The sequence below is a fragment of the Arvicola amphibius genome, chromosome 8, assembly GCF_903992535.2.
Source record: "Arvicola amphibius chromosome 8, mArvAmp1.2, whole genome shotgun sequence".
Classification (NCBI taxonomy): domain Eukaryota; kingdom Metazoa; phylum Chordata; class Mammalia; order Rodentia; family Cricetidae; genus Arvicola; species Arvicola amphibius.
In genome coordinates this window covers 77,068,308-77,092,200 of record NC_052054.1, presented here as the reverse complement: position 1 = coordinate 77,092,200, position 23,893 = coordinate 77,068,308, and the positions used below count along the sequence as shown (strand labels likewise).

Below are 23,893 nucleotides of genomic sequence, written 5' to 3'. Positions count from 1 at the left end.
TCAGTGGTTAAGAGCATTTGTTGCTATTACAGGGGACTTAAGTTTGGTTCCCAGAGCCCACATAAGGGCTCACAACCATCCTTAACTCCAGTTCCAGGGGATCCAAAATCTTCTTCCAGTCTTCATGGGAATCATCAGGTACTCACGTGCCTGATACATACAAGGAGGCAAAATATCCATATACACAAAATAATAATTTTTTTAAAAGAGAGACATTCCAAGTTTTTCTTCAACTATATATCAAGCTTGGGCCATCTTGAGTTTTAAAGAAAAAAAGAAAGAAAAAGGAAAGAAAGCCAGCTGGGTATGACGGCAAAAGCCTTTAATCCCAGCACTTGCAGACAGGCAGGTCTCTTGAGAATTTGAGGCCAACCTGATCTACATAGCAAGTTCCAGATAAGCCAGGGCTATATAATGAGATCCTATCTCAAATAAAACCAAGCCACCCACAGGCAGTGTGGCAGAACAGGTGAAATTGACAGGAGAAGCCACAGTGATAGACCGCTCTGCTTGGATGGGAGATGGCTTTACGGTGTTGTCACCATTATGCCCTTCACCTGTCCCACCACCCCAGGGTGTTGGCTGTGTAGGTGTGGTGTGAAGAACAGACCTGTGACTCCCACTGAAGGAGGGGGAAGGACAGTTTAGAAGTCACAAAAATATATTAAAACAGCCGTCACCTTCCCCCAGCACCCCTCCCTTCCCCAGTGTCTGCTGCCCACCACCCACCAAGGAAAAAGATGGCCAGGGCAGGGAAACGGAGGTGCCCCAGCTGCAGGCCAGGATGGGGGGCCTCCCTCCAGCCTGGGAATGGAAGGCAGCTAACAGTCTTTACAGGTTCGACGCCACCGTCGACGAGGGGGCCGCTGGGAGGTCAGAGGTGCAGGAGGGTCAGGCAGGATGCAGCGGACGGTCGGGCCTTGCCACAGGGACAGAAAACAGAAGAGAAATGAAAAGAGTGAAGAGAAGAGAGACACTACAGCAGGGGGAGAGGGGAAGGGAAGCCACAGGGTAGGGCAAAGGAGGTGCCTCCAGGTGACACCTCTGGTGGAGCAGCCAGGACAGGAGGACATATGGCAGCAGATGCTGCTGGTGGGGGTGGGCTACATGGAAGGGGCAGGGCACTTGGCTCTGGGGAGAGGTAGAAAAGGAGAATCTGCCAAGGCCACAGCTAGTGCACAAAGGACGGAGGGCAGAAAGGGAGGGTCCCAGAGCAGGCAAGGTCAGGCCACAGGGACATCCAAAACCAGAGGAAATGCCTGTGTACCCAAGTGCTTGGAACCAGCATGAATGCTGAAAGAGCCAAGCTTTGTGTCATCTAGAGCTGGGAGGGAGGACAGGTGAGCCCTCGAGGAAGGCTGGAAGGGACGGAAGCAGGAACCTGCCTGCCATTGCATGCTGCACCCCACCCTGCATGCCAGCTAGAAGGTCCTTCGGCCCAGTCTTTTGAACACGCTCACAGCGCCTGCATGGTCCATCTGGGCACCAAGGCTCTCAATAGAGCTGCTCCCCCGGGGCCCTACCAATGTCCTCTTAATGGCGAACTTGACCTCAGCTGAGGACTTACTCTTGGTACTTGTAACCTGGCTGTCCTGGGCCTCAGCCACAACAGCAGTCTTGCCCAGTCTCTGAAGGACACTGACTTTGGGCAGGGACTCCAGCTTCTTCTCTGGTCCAGGACGAGAGGGAAGCGCCAGGCGCCGTAGTCTTGGAGCTGTTGTGGTTGCAGAGCTTGTAGCTTTGGCTTTGACAGTCAGTGCTGGCTGGGGACTGGCCTTGGTGGGGCCCCGTCCTAGCTTCTTTAGGACCCCAGCATACTGCAGGACAGAGCTGCTGCTGTCATTGTCACTGTCCCAGGCCAAATCTTCATCCATCTGCGGGGTGGCCCCTAAGCGGCTGAAAACTCCTGTGGGCTGTAGAGTGAGAGGAGAGACAGTGGGCCATTTAGTCACTCGGCGGGCTGCCTACTCTATGCTGGCCTCTAAGAAGTCAGTGTGCAGGTCAGTGCCATCCTATGTGAGGGTGAGCGTCATGAGGGGACCAGAAGCTAGGAAGCCCAGGGAAGACCTGGCTATGCCAGGGGGCTCAGGAAGGTTCCTTAGGAAAGAGCACAGGCCACTAGAGCTCTGAAAGCTGAATGGCAGGGACTCAGTAAAGACAGGGAGAAACAGGAGGGCCCTGCCTAGGGCAGGGTGAGCACTGAAACATTCTCCAGCCATTTTAGCTGTTGATTGTGTCATGCCTCAGATAGAATTCAGGGCCTTAGACATAGCTGGGACATACTCTACCACTGAACCACACCCTAGCCCCTTACATGGTCATTTACTTAGCAGACACTGTACTTTGGCCTAGGATGAACAGCGTTGAGGATACTGTGCTGGTCAGGACAACCCTGGCCAGACCCTCCTGGAGTCATAGTGCAATGGAGTAGGCAGCATCACAAATAACTCCACTAATTCTACAAGTTCAACAGTCAGTCATGTGCTATGAAGGACAGCATGTCTTCATGAATTTTCTTTTTCTTTACTTTTTGTGACAGGGGTTACTACATAGCCCATGGTCTCAAAGTTGAGATCCCCCTGCCTCAGTCTCCTGAGTGCTGGGATGACGGATGTGGGCTGTCACTGCCAGCATTTGAAGGGGAGTAGCATGCTGCAAGTCAGGCACAATCAGGTCTTCTCAGAGATGCCAGGAATTGCAAGCTCTTCAAGATGAGCAAGCAGAGCAAAAAGTATGCACTTGGTTCCTAAGGCAGAAATGACAATCATACTTCCTGAGCACTCACTAAAGCCTCAAATGGCTGGACCTCCAGTCCTATGGGCCTGTGTTACCATCACTATCACGGTAAGATTCTGGGAGGTAAAAGACAGACGTCAGAGACAGGGGGTTCTACCCTGGTGAGGATGAGACTCAGTGAAAGCCATAGCATCCACTCTGATACCTAAGGAGCGTTTGCCATGTCCTGTGTCCCAGCCCCTGCTGACCCCACAGCTGCCCCATGAACTGATACTATAGACTCAGGAACTGAGGTACAAATGGCTAAAATGACAAGGACAAGGCCATACACCCAGTGAGAGTGAGTTCTAGGGCATTCTCCTAACCACACACCATTCCCAGAGCCTAGGGAACTGCTGGTCACAGCAATAAGAATAGGCTTTGTGGTGCTGTAGGCAGTTAAAAAAACAAAAACAGTCAGGCAGTGGTAGCGCACACCTTTAATCCCAGCACTTGGGAAGCAGAGGTAGGCGGATCTCTGTGAGTTGGAGGCCAGCCTGGTCTACAAGAGCTAGTTCCAGGACAGGCTCCAAAGCTACACAGAGAAACCCTGTCTCGAAAGAAAAACAAACAAACAAACAAAAAAACCTTGGAAGTACAGGTGCCAGTCTGTGATCTCAGCACTCGCGAAGCTGAAGGAGAATGATCATGAGTTCTAGCCCAGCCTGGGCTACAGGAGAGACTAACAAAAAACATCCAGTCCTAAAGAAGCCAGATGTGGCAGCGCAAGCCTGTCATTTGAGCTCTTGGGAAGCAGAGGCAGGAGTTCAAAGTCATTCTTGGCTATACAGTGTCAGAGCACCCTGAGCTATATGAGACTCACAAAAAAGTTAAACTCCCTCTTCCTAAGGCAGCACGGCTGTAACTGTGAGGACGGGGCTACGAGGGCTCACGGCAGAAGTGTGGGACCCTACCCACCCACGCAGGCCGAGGGGCAGACATGGACAGATGAGGCCATCTGACTTGGAATGCATTCAGCTGACTGGATGCAGATGGCAGGCACCCTGAGTTGGAAGCTCAGATAGAAGTAGCTATAGTAGAAGATCCTGAGACTAACTGGGACCTGGGGGTAGAAGAAAGAAATCTAGCAGTCAAATGGACTGGGGCTGGCCTACAGATCAGTGGAGGAAAGACAGGGCAAACAGGAAGTCCACCACAGCCAAAGAGAAAACGTGGGTTCAAACGTGGGAAGAGAATGCAGACACCTGGAACAGAGACGCGGAGTCAAACAGCACACTGACACGACCAACACTGGGTCACGTGAGTCAGCCCAGCACACCAGACTCACCTTAGTCCCTGTCGTAGTGTCTGCTTTGGTCTCAGCACCAAGGCGGTCGAACACGGATGTTCTATGGAGACCTGGGAGAGAAGCGGCACCATGAGGCAGTACCTGCCCAGTGGCTCCATGGGACCATGTCTAGGCTGCCCACAGAGCAGACGCCAAGGTGGCATGACCTAGCAGGGACAGACCATGCTTGGCTCAGACTCTGCAACTACACTGGTGGCTCATGTTGACCTTCACACAAACTCTTAAGTGTCAAATTTGGGAAAGATCAATGAACTGGCTAACTTGACACAAGCCACAGTCATCAAAGACTAGGGAACTCTGATTATGAAAATGTCCCCATAAGATGGGCTATAGCAAGCCTGAAGGGCATTTTCTTTTTTTAAAAAGAATATTTATTTATTTATTTATTTATTTATCTATTTATTTATTTATTTATTTATTATGCATACAATGGTCTGTTAACATACATACACCAGAAGAGACACCAGACCCCATTACAGATGGTTGTGAGCCACCATGTGGTTGCTGGGAATTGAACTCAGGACCTTTGGAAGAGCAGGCAGTGCTCTTAACCTCTGAGCCATCTCTCCAGCCCCCCTGAAGGGCATTTTCTTAGTGATTGATCAAGTCTACAAGAGAGCAGGCTGAGCAAATCACGGGAAGCAAGACAGTAAGCAGCACCCCTCCATGGCCTCTGTATCAGTTCCCGCTTCCAGATTCCTGTCCTGCTTGAGTTCCTGTCCTGACTTCCTCCAGTGATGTGGAAATGTAAGCCAAATAAACCCTTTCCTCCCCAATCTGTTTTTTTTTCTTTTTCTTTTTCCTCCCGAATTCTAAGACCCCAACCTGTTTTGGTTTTTTTTGGTGGTTTTTTTTTTTTTTTTTTTTTCCGAGACAGGGTTTCCCTGTCGTTTCTAGAGCCTGTCCTGGAACTAGCTCTTGTAGACCAGGCTGGCCTCGAACTCAGAGATCCGCCTGCCTCTGCCTCCCGAGTGCTGGGATTAAAGGCGTGCGCCATCACTGCCCGGCACCCCAACCTGTTTTTGATCATGGTGCTTCGTCATAGCAATAATAACCCTAATTAAAACAACCAATAAAAATTAATACCTGAAACTCACTATGCCTCTGTCTAAGCTGATGTGGAAGGAAAAGTGTTTCTTTGAGAATGGGTCTTATGGAGCCTAAGCTAACTTTGAACTATGTGACTGAGGCTGGCCCTGAACTCCTGATTCTCCTACCTACACCTTCAAAAGCTAGAATTACAGCTAGGTGCTACCACACCCAGCTTTTGGGTAAAGAGTTCTTAACCTCCACTTGTTCCTTTTATGCTGGCAATTGTGGGCAATTGGCAGAACGTGATGAATGGCGTTGAGTCCTCTATTAAATAAAACCTACATCTCAGCGGCACAGCATGGCACACGCTATTAATCCCAGTACTCTGGAGGCAGAGATGGGTGGGCTCTGTGTTCAAGGCCACAAGGTCTACACCCAGCCAGAGCTACACTAAGAAACCTTATCTCAAAATAAATAAATAAATAGATGAATAAATAATCCCTATATCTCCACCAACACAGTGTTCACTGAGTCATAGCCCAAAATACTATGGAAACAAATAATCATTTAAAAAGAATAAACCACCAGCTCAGGTGGTGGTGGCACACGCCTTTAATCCCAGCACTCAGGAGGCAGAGGCAGGTGAATATCTGAGTTTTAGGCCAGCCTGGTCAACAGAGCTAATTCCAGGATAACCAGGGTTACACAAAGAAACCCTGTCTGGAAAAAAACACAAAATAAATGACTAGGTAAATATAAATAAAGCGAAGGAAAAGGAACAGAGCCTCTCTAGGGGCATAGCTGCAGTGACACAGGCAGATCCATACATCCTCCTCCAGAGAGGGACAACACATGGGTATGGAACCCAGAAAGAGGACACGCACCATCTGGAATTCTTCCAGGAGACGAGCTCTTGCTTTACCTCTCAGAGCTGGTGTCCACTACGAGCCCACCCTTAGCCAGGTATGGTCACTTGCTTCCCAGGCCAGCCATAACTGTCTTTTTGAACCTGCCTTCCAGAGACAAGGCATGAGGAGTCCAGCTTCATGAACGGCAGGATGACAGCACAGAGGTGAGGGAGTCTCTTCCTCTGTGGTCACTGTCCCCTTAGCCAAAGGCCCTGTTACCTGCTCCCCTCTGAGCCCCACCTACTGGGCAGGACCATCACCGGGGAACAAGCTAAGAGAGCCCCATCTACAGCCCACACAGCCTGTACCTTTCGCTGCCTGCTGCTCCAGGATCTTGCGTGTACGGGGGGTGGTCCCCCTGGGCATGTGGATGATGTACTTTCCCTCCATCTCGGCTGTCACCCGCCGCCTCTTGGTAGGAACAACCAGGCTCTCCTCCCTGCGGGCCAGAGCTGGTGAGGAGACATGGGGTTAGCTCCTTCAGGGATAGATGTTCTGGAAGGTGTGTGTGTGGGGGGGGGAGAACCTAGCTATAGACAAGACAATCTGTCTGTCTCTGTCCTTTCTCTTTGGAGACAAGGGCTTACTAGTAGCCCAGGCTGGCCTCCACTGACAATCACGCTGCTTTAGCCCTGGAGGGGCTTTAGCCATGCACGATAATGCCCAGCTGCATCTCCTTACTTGTGAGATGGGATCGTTCATGTGCACAGCTGCCCCCATCACCAAACTGAGTCACCAAGGACATTAGTCATGTGGTGTGGCTAAACCACAGTTATGCCTGGGATTTGCAAGCAGTGGTGGCTTCCCAGACGCTGTAGACTACAGAACCCACTGGGATGGGGATCCTCAGACCCCACGGTGCTGCCTTCAGAACTGTGTGCTTGTGCCCTCTGCCGATTCGTTTTGTGCTTTCACTTTTTAACAAGCACTCAAGGTCCATACTTACTGTTTAGGTATTATGTAGAATTATATATATATATATATATATAAAATTATATATTTGCTGTTCTTCCAGAGGACCTAGGATTAATTCCCAGCACTCACATGGCAGCTCACAACCATCTGTAACTCCAGTTCCAGGGGACCAGATGCCCTCTGTGGCTTCTGCTGGCACTAGGCATTCATGTGATGCACAGACATACTGCAGACAAAACATCCATACCACATAAAATAAGGAAAAAATTACAATATGTGTGTGTGTACACATGTGGCACATATGTGTGTGTGCACACGTGTGGCGCCCTCTCCCTTTACTGTGTTGTCCCAGGGATTGAACCGTGTCACCAACCCGAAGTTATACTTCTTTTCTGTTGCAAAGCCAGGTTCTCACAATGTAGCCCACACTGGTCTGGGACTTGTAATCCTCCTGCCTCAGTCTCTCCACTCCAGCATGTTCTACCACACCTACTTTATTCTTCAACCACAAAAAGGGACTCCCTTCTCAGTATCAGGAGGGGCGCCACCGTTGTCTCAGCACTTTAGTAACTGCTTTTAACTCTGTTTTTCCTTTCTGGTCTGCTGGAACTCTAGCCTGGAACTCTATATAGAACAAACGAAACCTGAATTTGAAATGATCCCCTGCCTCTGCTTTCAGAGTGCTTGACTTAGAGGTGTATGCCACCATACCTAGATTTTCACATTTACTTTTTGTTTGTTTCTCAAAACAGGATCTCCCTGTGTAGCCCTGGCTGTCCAGAACTCGCTCTGAAGACCAGGCTGTCCTTGAACTCAGAGACCCTCCTGCCTCTGCCTCCAGAGTGCTGGGATTAAAGGCGTGCACCACTACTACCTGGCCCTTACTTACTTTTATTTGCAGATTATTTGTGGTGCTGGGGATTGAATCCAGGGCTTTGTGTGTGCTAGGCAAGTACTCTACCACTTAGCTACAGTCTAGTCCCAGAGTCTTTTCTCTTTTTATGAGACAAAAACTTGAGCTTGTAGCCTAGCCTAGATGCAAACTCACAGCAATCCTCTTGCCTCCACCCTCCCAAATGTTGGTATTACAGGTGTGAACCACAACAACCAGCAACTAATTTTACCTTCTAGTTGAAGGTGCTTACACACACACACACACACACACACACACACACACACACACGGCAAAAACAAAGCCAGCGCAGTGGCAACAGATAGCGTGTGATGAGGACTACTGGGCAGCTGAAAAGTGAAGTCCTCTCCCTGGGCCTCAGTTCCCACCTTATGACACTAGGAAATGGGAATGGGTGCAACAAAGGGACAAGAACACGGCAGAGAGCGAAGTTCGAGAGGCCAAAGGCTGAGTCCCACTACCAGCTTGAAGCCCTAGACAGAGGGTAATCAGAAAAACTCAATTAGAAGCATGCTGCAGGTTGAAGGTTACAGGCAAGAGCTGGAAGACAGCAGGCAAGAGGAAGTGATGAGGGCTGGGGTGTGGCTCGGCTGGTAGAGTTCTTGCCTAGCATGCACAGAAGCCCTGGGTTCAGTCCTCCTAGCACTGCATAAAAAAGGTGTGGTGATCCATGCTTGAGTTTTGAATATTCACATGGGAGGCAGGAGAACAGGAGTTCAAAGTCGTCCTGGCTCTATAACAATTTCAAGGCCAGCCTCAGTTACTAAGAAGAGGAAAAGCCAGGTCTCTAGTCTATCTTGGAGAGCTTCTCACTTTCCTTGAAATCAAGACATCACCACTACCCTTCTATAAATAGTAACAGGGAGCTAGAGATATGGCTCAGTACATAACATCAAGTACTGCTTTGCAGAGGGCCCAAGTTCAGATCCCAGCAACCACATCAGACAGTTCGTAACGGCCTATAACTTCAGCTTCAGGAAAACCACTATCTGGCTTACGTGGATACCTGTACACACAAGCACACAACCACAGACATACACATAGTTTAAAAAATAAATCTGTAGCCGGGCAGTGGTGGTGCACGCCTTTAATCCCAGCACTCGGGAGGCAGAGGCAGGTGGATCTCTGTGAGTTCAAGGCCAGCCTGGTCTACAAGAGCTAGTTCCAGGACAGGCTCCAAAGCTACAGAGAAACCCTGTCTCGAAAATAAATAAATAATAAATAAATAGATAGATAGATAGATAGATAAATAAATAAATAAACAAATCTTTAAGTTAAAACAAACAAAGAGGTCTCCTTCCAGAGCAGTGGGAGCAGGGGCTGTCCCTAACGCTTTGGCTAGCTTCTGGGAACCTATTCCTCACACTGGGTTGCCTTGCCCAGCCTTAATACAAGGGGAGGAGCTTAGTTCTACAGCAACTTGATGTGCCACTCTTTGTTGACACCCATGGGAGGCCTGCCCCTTTCTGAACAGAAACAGAGGAGGGGATGGGGGAGAAGATGTAATGTAAATGAATACATTCAATTAAAAAAGAGAGAGAAACAAAACTGAAGTTCTCTCAACTTCAAGATCAAGTTCACAGAGGTCAATGACCCTTGGGTGGCACCTTGCCACATTTAGTAACACCCCCATTCACACACACACACACACATGCATGCACACGCACACCTGCTCACCCATATCCCCCTGCAGTTCTGCCCAAGAGCCCTCACCGGCAGCCTTGGCACTCTTCGCTGCCATCTTGTTGGACACGGTGACGGAGATCTTGGAGCTGCTGGTGTCTGAGCGCCTTGGCGGAGTGTGGGGTGGAGAGTCATGGTTCAGGCTGTTGGTGATCATTCGAGAAGCAGCTGTGGGAGTAAAGAACTGAGTCCAGTCATGCTGTGGGTACCCTGGAGAAGGGGCTGGGAAATGGCGGAGAAAATTCTGGAAGAACGGTCTAGGCGTGAGTTCTCAACCCACAGTGGTAGAGCCTGGCTGCCAAGGGAAAGCACTAGATTGAATCAGGAAGCAGCAGCTGCAGTCACCTCATGATGTCTTGGAAGGAAGGGAGGAAGGGATAGATGGGGGGAGGAAAAGAGGGATGGAGGGGGAGGAGAGAAGGGAGGGAGGGAGAGGGAGAAGAAAAAAATGTACCCAGAAAATGTTACGGCCAGGCCCTTTAAAGATTGGCAAAATTCATCTATAATCCTGGTGGCCAGGAATGTGGTTGCCCTAGGACAGCCATGCTTGTCTCTGCCTTGGGATGCTGTTTATCAGCTATCTTATACTGAATGCTATTCAGGAGCCTTTAATGAGTTAGTGCTGAGGCTAGAACACAGGGCCTAACAAACTAAGCAGACACTCTAGAGCTGAGTTACACCCTAGCCAGCAAAGCACCTATGACCAAACATTTTCTGTATATATGATGTGGACTTATTAGAGACATGAAGTCTCATTTCTACATCCTCCCTGTACCAACACCTTTGGGTGTGCCCTGCCACTGACTCTACCTGCAGCCTTGTGACTCTGCTTTGTCCAATAGTACAAGAGCAGTGTCCCAACAGCGGAGACTCCCTAGGTCCGAGTGCTGGGGCCTGCCTTCTAAGGCTGTTTTTAGGAACATGCCTAGGCTAGCTTGCTGCATGATAGAAGGTGCCAAGTCACCTCTGTTACTCCAGCTGACATCGAGCCAGTAATGAGATGTGTAGATGAAGCTATCCCTCAACCTAGATGTCAGACCCACAGAAACCTGCTGAGCTGGATCCGAGCACAATGGCCAGCAAACTCATAAACGGAGAAGTAAATGTCTATGAGTTACTACATACACCTGGCCAACTGCCTGTGAGCATCCTGGAACTCTGTCTCCACCTCCCATCTCACCTGGGATTACAGATGTGCACCACAGCAGCCATCTTTACTTGAGAGCTGAGGATATATATCTCCCAGAATGAGTGCATACGCACACACACACACACACACACACACACACACACCGTTTTATCTTGAAACAGAATCTCATTGTGCAGCCCTGACTGACCTAGACCTCTCTATATAGATCAAGAGGGCCTAAAACTCAGAGATCTACTTCCACATGCTGGCATTAAACTCCTCAAAATCAAGAGATCCAGCTGCTTCTGCCTCCTGAGTTCTGGGATTAAAGGTGTACAGCTTCTTGATAATTTCTATTGGGGGGAAGACGGGGCTCAAGTCCCACAGAACAGATGAGGAAGTTAGAGGACAAGATTTCTGTCAGTTCTTTCCTTTTGACTTTCACGGGTTCTAGACAACTCAGGCTGCTAGGTTTGCATAGCAAGAGCCTTTTCAAGCCCCCCCCCCCACTTTTTTTTTTCTTGTCTTCTTTTCTGAGATAGGATCTTATGTATCCCTGGCTGGCTTCAAACTCATTACTTTGAATTTCTTGTTTACTTTTAAATTTTATTTTTTATTTAGGTGTGTGTGAGAGAGAAAGAGAGAGAGAGCCATGTTCATACAGGTTTCTTTGGAGGCCTGAAGAGGGTGTCAGATCCCTGGTGCTGGAGTTACAGGCATTTGTGAACTACTTGATGTGGGTGCTAGGAATTGAAATCAAGTCCTCTGGAAGAGCATTAAGTGTTCTTAATTACTGAGCCATCTCTCCAACCCCCTACTTTAAATGATAAACCTCCTGCTACCACTTTCAAGTGCTGAGATTAGAGGTGTGTACCACAGTGCCTGGGTTGTTTGGAGCTGGGGATGAGCCCAAGGTCTTATGTACTCTAGGTGAGCACTGTGCCAGGTGAGTTCTAGCCCAGCACTGTCTGTCTGTCTGTCTGTTGCCCAGGTCTTCAGTCTGTGTGCACTCACCTACTCATTGCGATTTCCTACAACCCCTGCACCAACACATCTGGCACTCCTGTAGCTGTTCACAGATTTGCACCGGCACCAGCACACGTTCCCAGCCTGGGTCCAACAGACCCTGTGGCCTTCTGGGGTCAGCTCCCCTGAGTGTCCTTGAGGCCTACTTACTGCTAGGAATGTAAAAACTGGTCTCTTTTTTGTTTTTGCTTGGGGACTGCATAGCTTTAAATGACACCAAGCACACTGTTAAGGAGCTGTGTGACACTGCACCGCACAGAAAGGCCACGATGTGCTTCATGGGAACATGTGTGGCTCACAAGCTTTGTTCTGGAATGAGTCATGGTGGTGCTGGCTGTGAGCTCAGCAAATGACTCAACAGATTTATAGTAAACAAGGTGTCCTGAAAAAGGAACACATGAGGGCCACTGAGACGGCTCAGTGAATAAAGGCAGTAATGTGGGTGAAGGTCCTGATGCTCGGAACCCACATGGTGAAAGGTCCGTTAGCCACCACTAAGGGTCCGTTAGCCACCACTTATGCCATGGCACACAAATACTCCCCAGACACGCAAATACTGAATGAATAAATGTAAATAATAAAGACATTTTTTATAAGTATGGCTAATTAGCTTTTTTGTCAACTTCATACAAACTACAGGCATCAGGGAAGAGGTAAAAATGTCTCCATCGAACTGGCCTATAGACAAGTTTGTGGGGACAGTTTCTTGATTGATAACTGGTGTGGGAGAGCCTACCCCACTATAGGCAGTGCCATTCCTGGCATGTGGTTGGTCCTGGGATGTGTAAACTTGATAGGTATAGTGGAACAATGTCTATTAATTAATCCCAGTACTCAGAAGGCAGAGACAAACAGATCTCTATGAGTTCAAGACCAACCAGGGCTACACAGTGAGCCCTATTTTAAGAAAGAAAAAAAGAACAGAGAAGATAGCTGCATGCAGCCTGGAGAGCAGTCAAGGAGCAACAACTCCTCCATGGCTTCACCTGCAGGTCTCGGTCAGGACATGTAAGCTGAACAAACTCTTTCCACCCCAAGTTGCTTCTAGCCATACTTTATTACCGGGTGGAGAAGTGATGGTGCTTGTCTAGAATCCCAGCACTTGGGAGGCAGAGGCAGGTGAATCTCTAAGTTCAAGGCCAGCCTCGTCTACAGAGTAATTAAGTTCTGAAAAACAAACAAACAAACAAACAAGCCAAACAACAACAACAAAAACCAAGCAAATTAGGACAAAGGAATATATAAGGTAGGGAATATGGACTGAGAATATATAAGGTAGGGAATATGGACTGAGGTGTAGCTGAGTGGAAGGAACAGCAGCATGCATGATCAGTCTGACAAGCTTGCACAGGCTCTGGACTGCACGTCCAGCACTACCAAAAGAAATACATCAGTTGTGGTGATCTCAGAAGCAAGATGCTAAGGCAGAAGGACAGTGTCAGCTATATAAGCCTTTGGTTTTTTGTTTTTAAAAAGGAAAGGGATTGGGGCCAGAAAAAAGTCAGAAAGATGACTTCAAAGGAACAGGTGCTTATAGCCAAGCCTGATGACCCAAGTTTGAGCATTAAGATCTACATGGTAGAAGGAGAGAACTAACCCCCACAATATGTCCTCTAAACTTTCTCAGACACTTTGTCTTGTGAGCTCTCTCTCTCTCTCTCTCTCTCTCTCTCTCTCTCTCTCTCTCTCTCTCTCTCTCTCTCTCTCTCTCTCTCTCTCTCTCTCTCTCTCTGTCTGTCTCGAAGGGGCTTACTCAAACAGTCACTCCCTACCTAGCTTGTTTGGTCCCTTACAGGGGGCATCAATGGCTTTGCTTCCACCTCTGTTTGTACAGGAAGAGACTGAACAGACACAACTCACCGCTAGTGGCGCCACGGCGAAGCTCACCCTGGAGGGGGCTGGGGCTGCAGGGCACTGACTCAGTGGCAGCTTTGCACATGTCCTGGAAATGAGAAGTAGCAGGTTAGCCCAGAATAGGGAACCTAGAGAATAGAGCAGCACCCAGAGGGTCAGAACACAACTGGTGGACCAGGCAGGTGGTGGTGGTGCACACCTTTAATCCCAGCACTCGGGGGGGGGGGGGGGGGGCAGAGGCAGGCGGATCTCTGTGAGTTTGAGGCCATCCTGGTCTATAGAGCTAGTGCCAGGAGAGCCAAAGCCACACAAAGAAACCCTGTCTTAAAAAATAAAAAAAGCTGTTCTGTCTGTTCTGCTCTAGTGGTGTTCTTGAATCCATTTTTAGTTTTAAGCGTGTGTGTATATTGTGTACATAAGTACAGGTGTTTGCAGAGGCCACAGGTATGGGATGCCCGGAAGTTGCAGTTACAAGCAGTTGTGAGCTTCCTAACATTAGTGCTAAGAACTGAACTTGGGTTCTCTGGAAGAGCAGCAAACAATCTTAACCCCCGAGCCATCTCTCCAACTCTGTACTATGCTCTGGGCAAAAAGAAAGTACCCTGAGCTGTGGAATGTTTGTTTAACTAGACAAAGATGTGTCACATTTGTTTATGCTGCATTTGCTTAAGATGTGCTGCTGTTTTACTTTGCCTGTCTAAGGCACCTGATTGACCTAATAAAAAGCTGAATGGCCAAAAGGTAGGCAGCAGAGTGATAGGCAGGGCTAGTGGGCAGAGAGAACAAGTACGGGGAGAAATCTAGGCGTGAGAGCAGAGAAGAGAGAACAAGGGAGAAAGAGAGAGAGAGATGCCCGGGGCCAGCCAGGGAGGCAGCTACCAGCCAGATATGAAGTAGGACCTACAGAATGAAACAGGTAAAAAGCCCTGAGGCAAAACACAGATTTAGAGAAACAGTTAAGTTATAAGAGCTAGTAGGACAAGCACAAGATAAGGCCGAGCACTCATAACTAATAAGTCTCCATGTCAAGATTCAGGAGCTGGTTGGTGGCCCAAAAGAAAGCCAGCTACAACCCTGGGTTGGCTAGAGAGCCCAGCAGGCAAAGACACTTGATGTCACCTCATGACTTGAGTTAATCCTTGGGACTCAAATGATGGACAGAACCCACTCCAGCGTTGTCTTCTGACTACCAAACATATATGCCCACACATCCATCACACGCACATCTATTCAATATATATATATTTTAATTCTCAATCTAAAATTTAAAAAAAAATACATTGTCTTGCTTGCTGCCTCTACTGAGTTGACGCCTCTTGCTTGAGGAGGTCCTCTTTGCAGGCTCCAGGATGAGGCATGGTTGGAGGCCTGTCTCTACAAGTTACTGTGAGGGGCAAGGCATCTGGCAGCCGTATCAGCAAGGTCTGGGTTTGACTGAGAGACCTTGCCTCACTGAATAAAGTGGAAAAGTGATTGAGGATAATTCCCTTTATCAACCTCAGGCCTCCACATGCACACATACACATATAAACATCCACAATCCATATGTGCCCATGTGTATATACCACACACGTGAAAAATGGAAAAAGAAACACAAAAGTAATTTTGCCTCACTGCATATGAAAGACAGAGAGAAAACACGGTTCAGTGAAGTCAGGCAACATGCCCGATGTCACACAGCAAAGATCTGAACCTACCTCTGAACATCTTCCTTTGCCGCCAGGCCTCCTTCCAGCTCCACAACAGCCGCCTCTAGCCTCACACTTTCCCCAGGAAGTCAGAGTCACAGAAGAGCACCTACCTGGCGGTGTACCACCTTGGCATGCTTAAGGATGGCAATGATGTCACCCACTACAGTCACGCCCAGCTCGTTCATGATTTCCTTATTGAGATCTAGCAGCATGCTTTTCTGGATCCTACAGGGGAGGACAGTAATGAGGCCCTGCCCAGCAAGCTCCTACCTCCTCCTACCCAGTTTACCCGGTCCCATCAGTCTCCTCACCGATTATCCACAAACATCACAGCATAATTAACAGCAGGTCCTGGGGGAATGCCGGCTTCCTTGAAGAACTGGATCCACTCAGAAGTGGCTGTGGGTCAGACAGGACAGTCATTCGTAGCAGACTGCAGCAGCAGTGGTTCCCAGAGACTGAGCTCCTGATGCCAGCCCCACACTGTGGGCGCTCAACTCTCAGTAGAATGAGAACCCCTGACCGCCTGTGAGTCAACAGGCAGTGACTCCCCAAACTGGGACCTGCGGAGCTGGGAACATGCCAGGACATGATGCTCCCGAGTTCCCAATGCTTTTCATCTTGTTCTCCTACTGCTTCACCCTATCCTGGTGCCTTATCCCACTCGTCTGGCCTGACAGTTCTCATCACCTGGCCCAATGAGGACCCCAGGTCCTGGAGTCAGTCTATGGCCTTAGCAGGGAGCAACCAAGCCTGAGAGAGAGGCTCACATTCACATGCTATCAGGAAGCTTGACTGGTTCAATCCTGGTTCCCCACCCCCACATGTGGGGCCACCATACTCAGTTTAGGTGGGGCTGGGGAGGGAGCCCAGGGATTTGTGCAAGTGAGACAAGCACTCCGCTAACCAAGCTAAATCCCCGCTGCTTCCCTTGAATCCCTCGTTTTTTTTATTTTTATTTCTTTAAAGACAGGGTCTCAGATGGCATAGTGGCTCACACCTTAGGAGACAGAGGCCAGTAGGGCAATCCCTGTGAATTCAAGGCCAGCCTGGTCTACACATCAAATTACAAGACAGCCAAGGCTATATAGTGAGACCTTGTCTCATACGTCTCAGGCTTGCTTTGACCTCACCAGGTAGCAAAGAATGACCTTGAACTCCTGATCCTCCTGCCTTACTGTGCTGGATCACAAGTGTGCACCCACAAAGGCCCGACAGAGCCTGGTGTGCAAGGAGCTGCAGAATCTCTACATCAGGCTCACACCACCGTGTTATGTATTACAGAGAAAAGGCAAACATGTGACCAATTGAGCTGTCATAAACCAGTGGCCATTAAGAAATACTTGGGCCACTGGGTGGTGGTGGTGGTGGTTCATGCCTTTAATCCCAGTATTCAGGAGGCAGAAGCAGGTGGATCTCTGAGAGTTCGAGGCCAGCCTGGTGTAGAGAGCAAGTTCCAGGAAAGTTAGGGCTGTTACAGAGAAACCCTGACTTGAAAAACCAAAAAAGAAAAGAAATATTTGGGCCACAGGTGGTAGTGCGAGCCTTTAATCCCAGCACTCAGGAAGCTGAAGCGGTGGGTTTGAGACAACTCTGGGATACACAGTGAATGATCAGGAGAACTACAGGGTGAGACATTGTCTCCAAAAACAAACCAAAAAAAAAAAAAAAAAAAAAAAAATGTAGCCCCTACCTAGAAATGTTACATTGCGTAACAGTGTATCTTAGACTCGGGATAGATGAGGTTACTACCTGTAGTAACCTCAAGAGAAATCGTCAAGAACATACACTGCAGACGTCTATCCCAGAACAAAACAATATCCTTTACTGTATGCCTATCTTCAGTGCTGAGGATGGGACAGGCCTTATGAATGGCAGTTTAAGGGCTCTATTCTAGCTCTGAGAGCCCCTCCTCCTGCCCTTAGTAAACCATAACACTGAGTTATACCCCAAGTCCCTCACAGGGAATCCTAGGCAAGTGCTTTACCACTTAGCTACACCTCAAGCCCTAAGCAATATCCCTTGACAGTGGCATCCATAAACAAACGTGTGAAATACTACACAGCATTAAAAAGGAAAGACAATAGTTATGTTTAGCCCCACAGGTACTCTCAGTTACATGTTATATAAAGGCACACATCATTATATACTGCATGGTTTTGTTTATGTAGACTCAAAGCCTAGGCCCTGCTAAATGTTTATCTTTTAGTTGCTTTTAATTCCATACAAATATGTTTTATAAATTTTCCTTTTTTCTTTTTCTTTTTCCCCCCTGAGACAGGGTTCTCTGTGTAGCCCTGATGGAACTCTCTCTGTAGACCAGGCTGGCCTCAAACTCAGCGATCCAACTGTCTCATCCTCCTGAGTGCTGGGATTAAAGAAATGAGCCAGCATTGCCCGGCTATGGATTTTCCTACATGTGCAAGAGATCTCAACATTTTCCTAAGTCACCATGTGATCTCTGTGCCTTGACAATCCCAACAGACGGCCTAAAAAGAGTGGGGGATCTAGGTGTGCTGGCACACAGCTATAACCCAGCACTTGGGAGCTTAAGGCAGGAAGACTCAAAGTGGCCTGGGACACATATGGAGACTACGTCTCCCTCTACCAAAAAAACTAAGAGCAAGAGAAGGAGCAAGTAAGCTAACCAGGCTGGTGGTAGCGCCTACGACCCCAGCACTGGAGGAAAAGGCAGAAAGATGAAGAGGTCAAGGTCATCCTTGCCTCCAGGAGTAGCAGGTTAGCCTGAGTTAGCCTGAGCCTGTATCTCAGGAAAGAGAGTGGAGAGAGAATCTGGGGCTGTCTCGCAGCAAGCACACATAACATCTATTGAGGAATGCACCCAAGATTCCACATGCGGTAATCTCTTCAATCCAGGTGGCAGGATTACCATCTCTATCTCACAGGTAGAAAAATCGAGGCTCTAGAAGACCAGGTGGAGCATGGACCAGAGGGTCTTACGAAGTTCTCCAGGCCAAACTCCTAACGCAGGAGGCCCAACTCAGGAAGAACACAGCCAGCCTTGCACAGGCTCCAGCCCCACCCCCACCTCAGGAGAGCACAGCTGCTCCTGCCTGTTTCCAACCCTCCTATTCCATCTTTCTTTCTATACCCAGACCATACCCCCAGAAAGGAGGGCACAAGGGCCCTGCAGGGAAACCAGACTCACCCATAGTCACTGAGACCATCGTCTCCCTGGCCTTGACGCTGCTTCCTGGAGCCTGGAAGATAGAAGGAGAGGTCCCATTTGTCGACCCACAGAGAGCTTGACGCTCCCGGTGCTGCCGGCCTGCCTGCCAGAGGAGCATTCCTGGACTAGGGGCTCACGACCCAAGAATAGCCTGGAGCAACTGGCAGGACGTCAGCCTGGGACAGAGCTGCCATAGCAGCTATCGGCTCTGCCTGGGAAGGAGCTCAAAGATGGTGTCCTAGCTAGGCTTTCCATTGCTGTAATAAACACCAGGACAAAAAGCAACCTGGAGAGGAAAGGGTTTATTTCATCTTACAGCTTGTAGTCCATCTTAGAGGGAAGTCAGGGCAGAAACTCAAGGAAGGAACCTGGAGGCAGGAACTGATGCAGAGGCCACGGAGTGGTGCTGCTTACTGGCTTGCTCCCATGGCTTGCTCAGTCAAGTTTTCTTGTAAGCCCACAACCACCTGCCTAGGGATGGCACCACCCACACACCACCATGGCTGGGCCATCCTACATCAATCATCAATGAAAAAAATGCACCACACACTTGCCTACAAGCTAATTCTATGCAGGCATTTTCTCAATTGAGATTCCTCCTTGCAGATGACTCTGGCAGGTTGACATCAAGGACCAGCACAGAAGGCAAACGTCCAAGCTTCCATGCTTCACACCATGGCAGGTCTGGCTGAAATAGCAGCCCCAAATCCAAGCACATGGACCCACTCACGGCTCAAAGGAAACTCCCTAAGTCAGCCACAGTGGCACATACCTGCTACCCACCATTCAGGAAACTGAGGCAGGGGGATGGCCCAGGCTACAAACAAGGCCTTTTCTATTTGTTTGTTTGGATGTTGACAGTTCTAGCTGTCCTAGAACTCAGTCTGTAGAACAGGCTGGACTTGAACTCAGAGATCCCGTCTCTGCCCACCCTGCAATGCTGGGACTAAATAAGTATGTCACCACATCCAGTGTGAGGCTCTTTCTCAAACATAAGACAGAAACTAGGCAGGGAAGAGTATCTGAAATCCCAGCATTCAGAAGACTTGAGACAGGAGGTTAATGAGTTCGAGGCCAGCCTAGGATACATAAGACTCTGCATCAAACATAAAACAAAAGATTTAGTTGGTATGTAGCTCAGTGACAGAATTTTGGCCTAGCATATGCAAGGCTGGGTCTGGTCCTCAGCAAAATAAATAAACAAACAGGTTTCCCAAGAACCTTCAATGTGGAAGATACTTCACCATCCCGAGGAGGACAAAACCATGGAGCCCAATTGGGGGCAGAGAAGCAGGGGACAGACAGCAAACAAAACAGCTAGAAAGGCAGTGGCTGTGGAGAAAGCATGGATGGCTGGGGAAGGATGGGAGCCATTCCAAGAGGCTGATCTGCCAAGACTGAGGTGTCACGTAGAGACCTGAGGGAGGGTCAGTGAGTGTGTGGTTCTTTTAGAGGAAGAATGTTCCAGAAAAGGGGACAATGAGTCTAGCGCCCTAAGCCAGAAGCTCCTCCAGTGTGCCTAAGAGCCAGACTGGAAGGGGATGGGGTAGAAGTGGGTACCAGACCCCAAGAGGCTCCAAAGAAATGGAAAACCAATTTTCACTGAGATGATCAATTATTTAAAGGAGGTTGAAGAGCTTTGGAGGCCAGCCCAAGCTATGAACAGCATGTTCAAGGCTAGCCTGGGTTGTACAGCAAGACCCAGTCTCGATAGGTAGGTGGGGCTACAGGGGTAATTCACTGGGGGAGTACTTGCCTAGCACATATGAGCTCTGGGCTCAATCACCAGCACCATACGCACCAGGTTCAACACACCTGCAGTCCCAGCACTTGGGATCAGAAGTTCAAGGCTAGCCTTCCTATACAGCAAGTTCTGGATCTGACACCAATAACAGTACAAAAAACAGCCCTGAGAAAGTCAGGAGATGTCACATACCAAGCACCAAGTAGCCACCAGGTCAGAGGACCACAAAGATGCCTTCCAACAGCCTCACAAGACTATTATTAGTTCCGTTCTCGTCAATTAAAAAACACACCTGACTCAGCAAGGAACAGACACTTGCCAAGTGTCACATGTACTCTGACCTTTCTGAGATTCCGAAGTGAGTTCTCTCTGATTCCGAAGCCCATGGAGCAGGTCCTCGCGAGTGTTTACTCTGTGCCAGGAACTGGGAATATGCACATCTCAGTGGTTCTGCATGGTGAGCCTGGGAGGAAGAAAAATGAGTAAAAAGAGGAAATAAAGTTAAAGACAGAGAGCATGGTAAGCCCAAGAACACACAGCAGGTTCGCAGCAGGGCTAGGACCTGAACTCAGGTCAGTCCATTGACTGGAGACCGAGGGACTGCTACACAGCAGGCATAACCACCCTTTCCTTGAAAGCCTCACTTAATCCTAAACCAGAATTCCCTAGGGCAGTGAAGTCGCTGTCAACTCAGTTTCAGCTCCCTAACACTATTTTGCCTATTTTAGTTTGGTGAAACTGGGTCTCCTGAATTAGTCAAACTGGCCATGAATTCATCATCTTTCTGCCTCTACCTTCCCGGCACAGAGCTTCCTCTCCCTACTATCTTAAAAATCCATTTCCAGGGGCCAGAGAGATGGCTCAGGGGTTAACACAGCTCCTTGCTTTGGTTTGGTTCCCAGTACTCACACAGCAGGCCACGACCACCTGTAACTTCAGTCCCAGGGGATCCAACAGCGTGGGCTCCCAGCACATCAGGCATGCGTATGGTGCAAACACGCACAGGCCAGTAAATACACATATACAGAAAAATAAATGAATTCTCTTTTTAAAAAGTTCATCTCCCCAGCTGGGGAGGTGGCTCAGTCAGTCTTGTGCATGAAGATTTGAGTTTAAATCCCACCACCTACTTCTTATAAAGCCAAGCATGGAGGAGGAGAAAACAGGAGGACCCCTGGAGCTCAGTGGCCAGCCTGTCTGCCCAATGCATGAGCTCCACATTGAATGAGAGACACTGACTCAAAACATAAGGTAAAGAAGGACTGGGTTGGCATCCACAGGCATGTATACACACGCACGCCTGCACACGAGCATACATACAAATGAGTACGGGCACACACACAGATTAATATTTTAGAGTTCATATCTTTCTGAATAGTGAAAATTGACAAAATTAACATGTTTAAAACTCAAGGAATTACCATTTACAAGAGTCCAGATGCTTTTATGTCCTTAGGAGACTTGAATCAAGAGCATGGTTTTGGAGGCTGCAGTAGAAGCTCCAAGAATTTGAGGACAGCCAAGGCTAAATACCAAGGCCTTGTCTCAAAGAAACCAAGAGGAGTGGAGAAGTAAAGGGAGGGGGCAGGGAGCTTAGACCGAGTCTGGTTTTGCTATACTTTTCTGGGACTCACCTCTCAGAGCCATCTAAACAATCCTATTGCTACCCATCGCACCAGCAGGCAGCTGTAATCCCAAAACTCGGAAACTGATGCTGAAATTTTGAGTTCCAGGCCAGATGTGCTACACAAAGAGACCCTACCTCAAAAAGTCCAGGGCTGGGAAACTCTTCAATGGCGGAGCACATGCCTAGCAAGTACTTAAAAAAAAGATAAGATAATCTACTCAAGGGGGCTTACCTCCAACTCAGACCACAGGAGTCCCATCCCTGCAATGGAGAGAACTGACTCTCAAAGGCTGTCCTAATCTCCACACAAATTCCGCAGTGTCCATGAAGGATGGAAAGTCTTTAAAGGTGTTCTCAGAGGCAAGGTGAAGGCCACTAGGTCAAGTTTTCCTCTGACCTAACACACACACATCCACATAATAAAACCTATCTTTTTAGAAATTTTAAACCCAGTGGTGGTGGCGCATGCCTTCAATCCCAGCACTTGGAAAGCAGAGGCAGGCAGATCGCTGAGTTTAAGGCCAACCTGGTCTACAGAGCAAGTTCCAGGACAGCCTCCAAAGCTACACAGAGAAACTGTCTTTAAAAAAAAAATTAATTAATTAATTAAAAATTTAAAAGGTGTTAGGGGGATAGAATGTGCAAACTCAAAGTTCCTACAACTACGGCACATAGTAAGTATATTAAGTTAAATCTAACTAAACTAGTGAGTTGTGGAGCTAACCCAACGTTAGTTGCATGCAGGTGTGAGATGGGCACCAAGTATGACTATTTAGCCAGCCGGACATTGTGGAGCACACCTTTAATCCCAGCACTTGGGAGGCGGAGGCAGAAGCAGAGGCAGGTGGATCTCTGTGAACTGGAGGCCAGCTTGGTCTACCGAGTTACAACACAGCCAGGGCTACATAGAAAAATTCGGTCAAAGAAAGAAAGAAAAGGAAGGAAGGAAGGAAGGAAGAAAGGAAGGAAGGAAGGAAGGAAGGAAGATCAGGGCTGCATAGAAAAACTCGGCCTCATAAATAAATAAATAAGTCATCAGGGCTGCATAGAAAAACTAGGTCTCTAAATCAATCAATCAATCATCAGGTCTGCATAGAAAAACTCAGTCTCATAAATAAATAAATAAATCATCAGGGCTGCACAGAAAAACTCGGTCTCACAAATAAGTAAATCGTCCAATTTTCAAGTATCTTTCATTTACTGCCCACATTGAAGAGATTGGTCTATTACTATTGTATTTTAAGTTAAGTTTTCCTTCTCCTGGCAAGCAATGTTAATTTCCTAAGAAGGATAACAATGTAAATTTCCCCTTTTAAATTGAGAAACATGCATCTGTCAGTACTTTAAATCTCTACTTCAATACTCGGCAAATATCAGAGTGTCGATCTTCCCGGCTGTTTCCTTGCTTTCTCTAGGCTTCTCTTGTATTTTGTTGGGACTCCCAGCTACCACAATCCCAATCCACTGAGCTCTTGGTTTGCCAAAGACATTCATCAAAAGCTGCACGATGAACCTATGAAGCTGAGACTATCATTGTGCAGAGGAAACTTGGGTTCCGAGAGGTAAAGACACAGTCCTAATGCTGCACAGGGAGCTGAGATTCGAACCCTGCTAGCTCGTCCATCTCCCGCGCAAGTACCCATCTGATCAGCTCTAACAAGGATGGAAGAGCAACGACAGGAGCTCTGAGAGCAGCCCTGGCGAGCACAAGCTGACGTCCCATTTAAAGGGTACTACAGTTTGTTTCGGGCCCCATTGTACAGAGGAGGAAACTGAGACTCGGAAAGAGAAATCACTTATCTGGTCGTACAGTGTGGTCCGCACTGGGACTCCAGACCATTGGTCATTCTACATCTCCATCCCCACCCAGCCTTCTCCAACCCAGTCCCGCCACCCAGGCCCGCACCTCACCTGGCCCCGCGGGCCCGCACCCCCACGAGCCGCCTGCCCACCCTCCCGGTCGCGCCAACTGTCAGCCACTCCTCCCACCGCCTGGGCCGCCCGCCCCGGAAGTCCTGTCCTTGATACCGGATCTGACTGGCCCGCCCACCTGGCCGCTCTAGCCCTCGTAGCCGCCAACCAGCGAGAGAGTGCGTC

At 48.6% G+C, this 23,893-nt stretch overlaps 1 protein-coding gene across 1 annotated transcript; it reads right to left on the bottom strand.

Annotated features, from left to right (window-relative positions):
* C8H19orf47 (chromosome 8 C19orf47 homolog) lies at positions 1 to 23,797 on the bottom strand. Its single transcript, XM_038339165.1, has 10 exons — positions 23,708 to 23,797; positions 20,511 to 20,632; positions 18,405 to 18,456; positions 15,547 to 15,634; positions 15,346 to 15,460; positions 13,551 to 13,632; positions 9,566 to 9,703; positions 6,333 to 6,476; positions 4,064 to 4,134; positions 1 to 1,913 (listed from the first exon to the last, which is right to left on the bottom strand). Exons 2-10 carry the CDS (start codon positions 20,553 to 20,555, stop codon positions 1,422 to 1,424), a joined length of 1,227 nt encoding a protein of 408 aa, XP_038195093.1. The 5' UTR covers positions 20,556 to 20,632; positions 23,708 to 23,797; the 3' UTR covers positions 1 to 1,421.
* Between the last annotated feature and the right edge of the window lie 96 nt (positions 23,798 to 23,893).

Excerpts from the sequence above, each read along its gene's own strand:
- C8H19orf47 (XM_038339165.1), bottom strand. The coding sequence starts at position 20,555 with ATGGGCTTCGGAATCAGAGAGAACTCACTTCGGAATCTCAGAAAG. Across the intron at positions 15,461-15,546 it reads GTGATGTTTGTGGATAATCG|GATCCAGAAAAGCATGCTGC; the intron begins GTGAGGAGACTG and ends CCTCCCCTGTAG. Across the intron at positions 13,633-15,345 it reads CCAAGGTGGTACACCGCCAG|GACATGTGCAAAGCTGCCAC; the intron begins GTAGGTGCTCTT and ends TCTCATTTCCAG.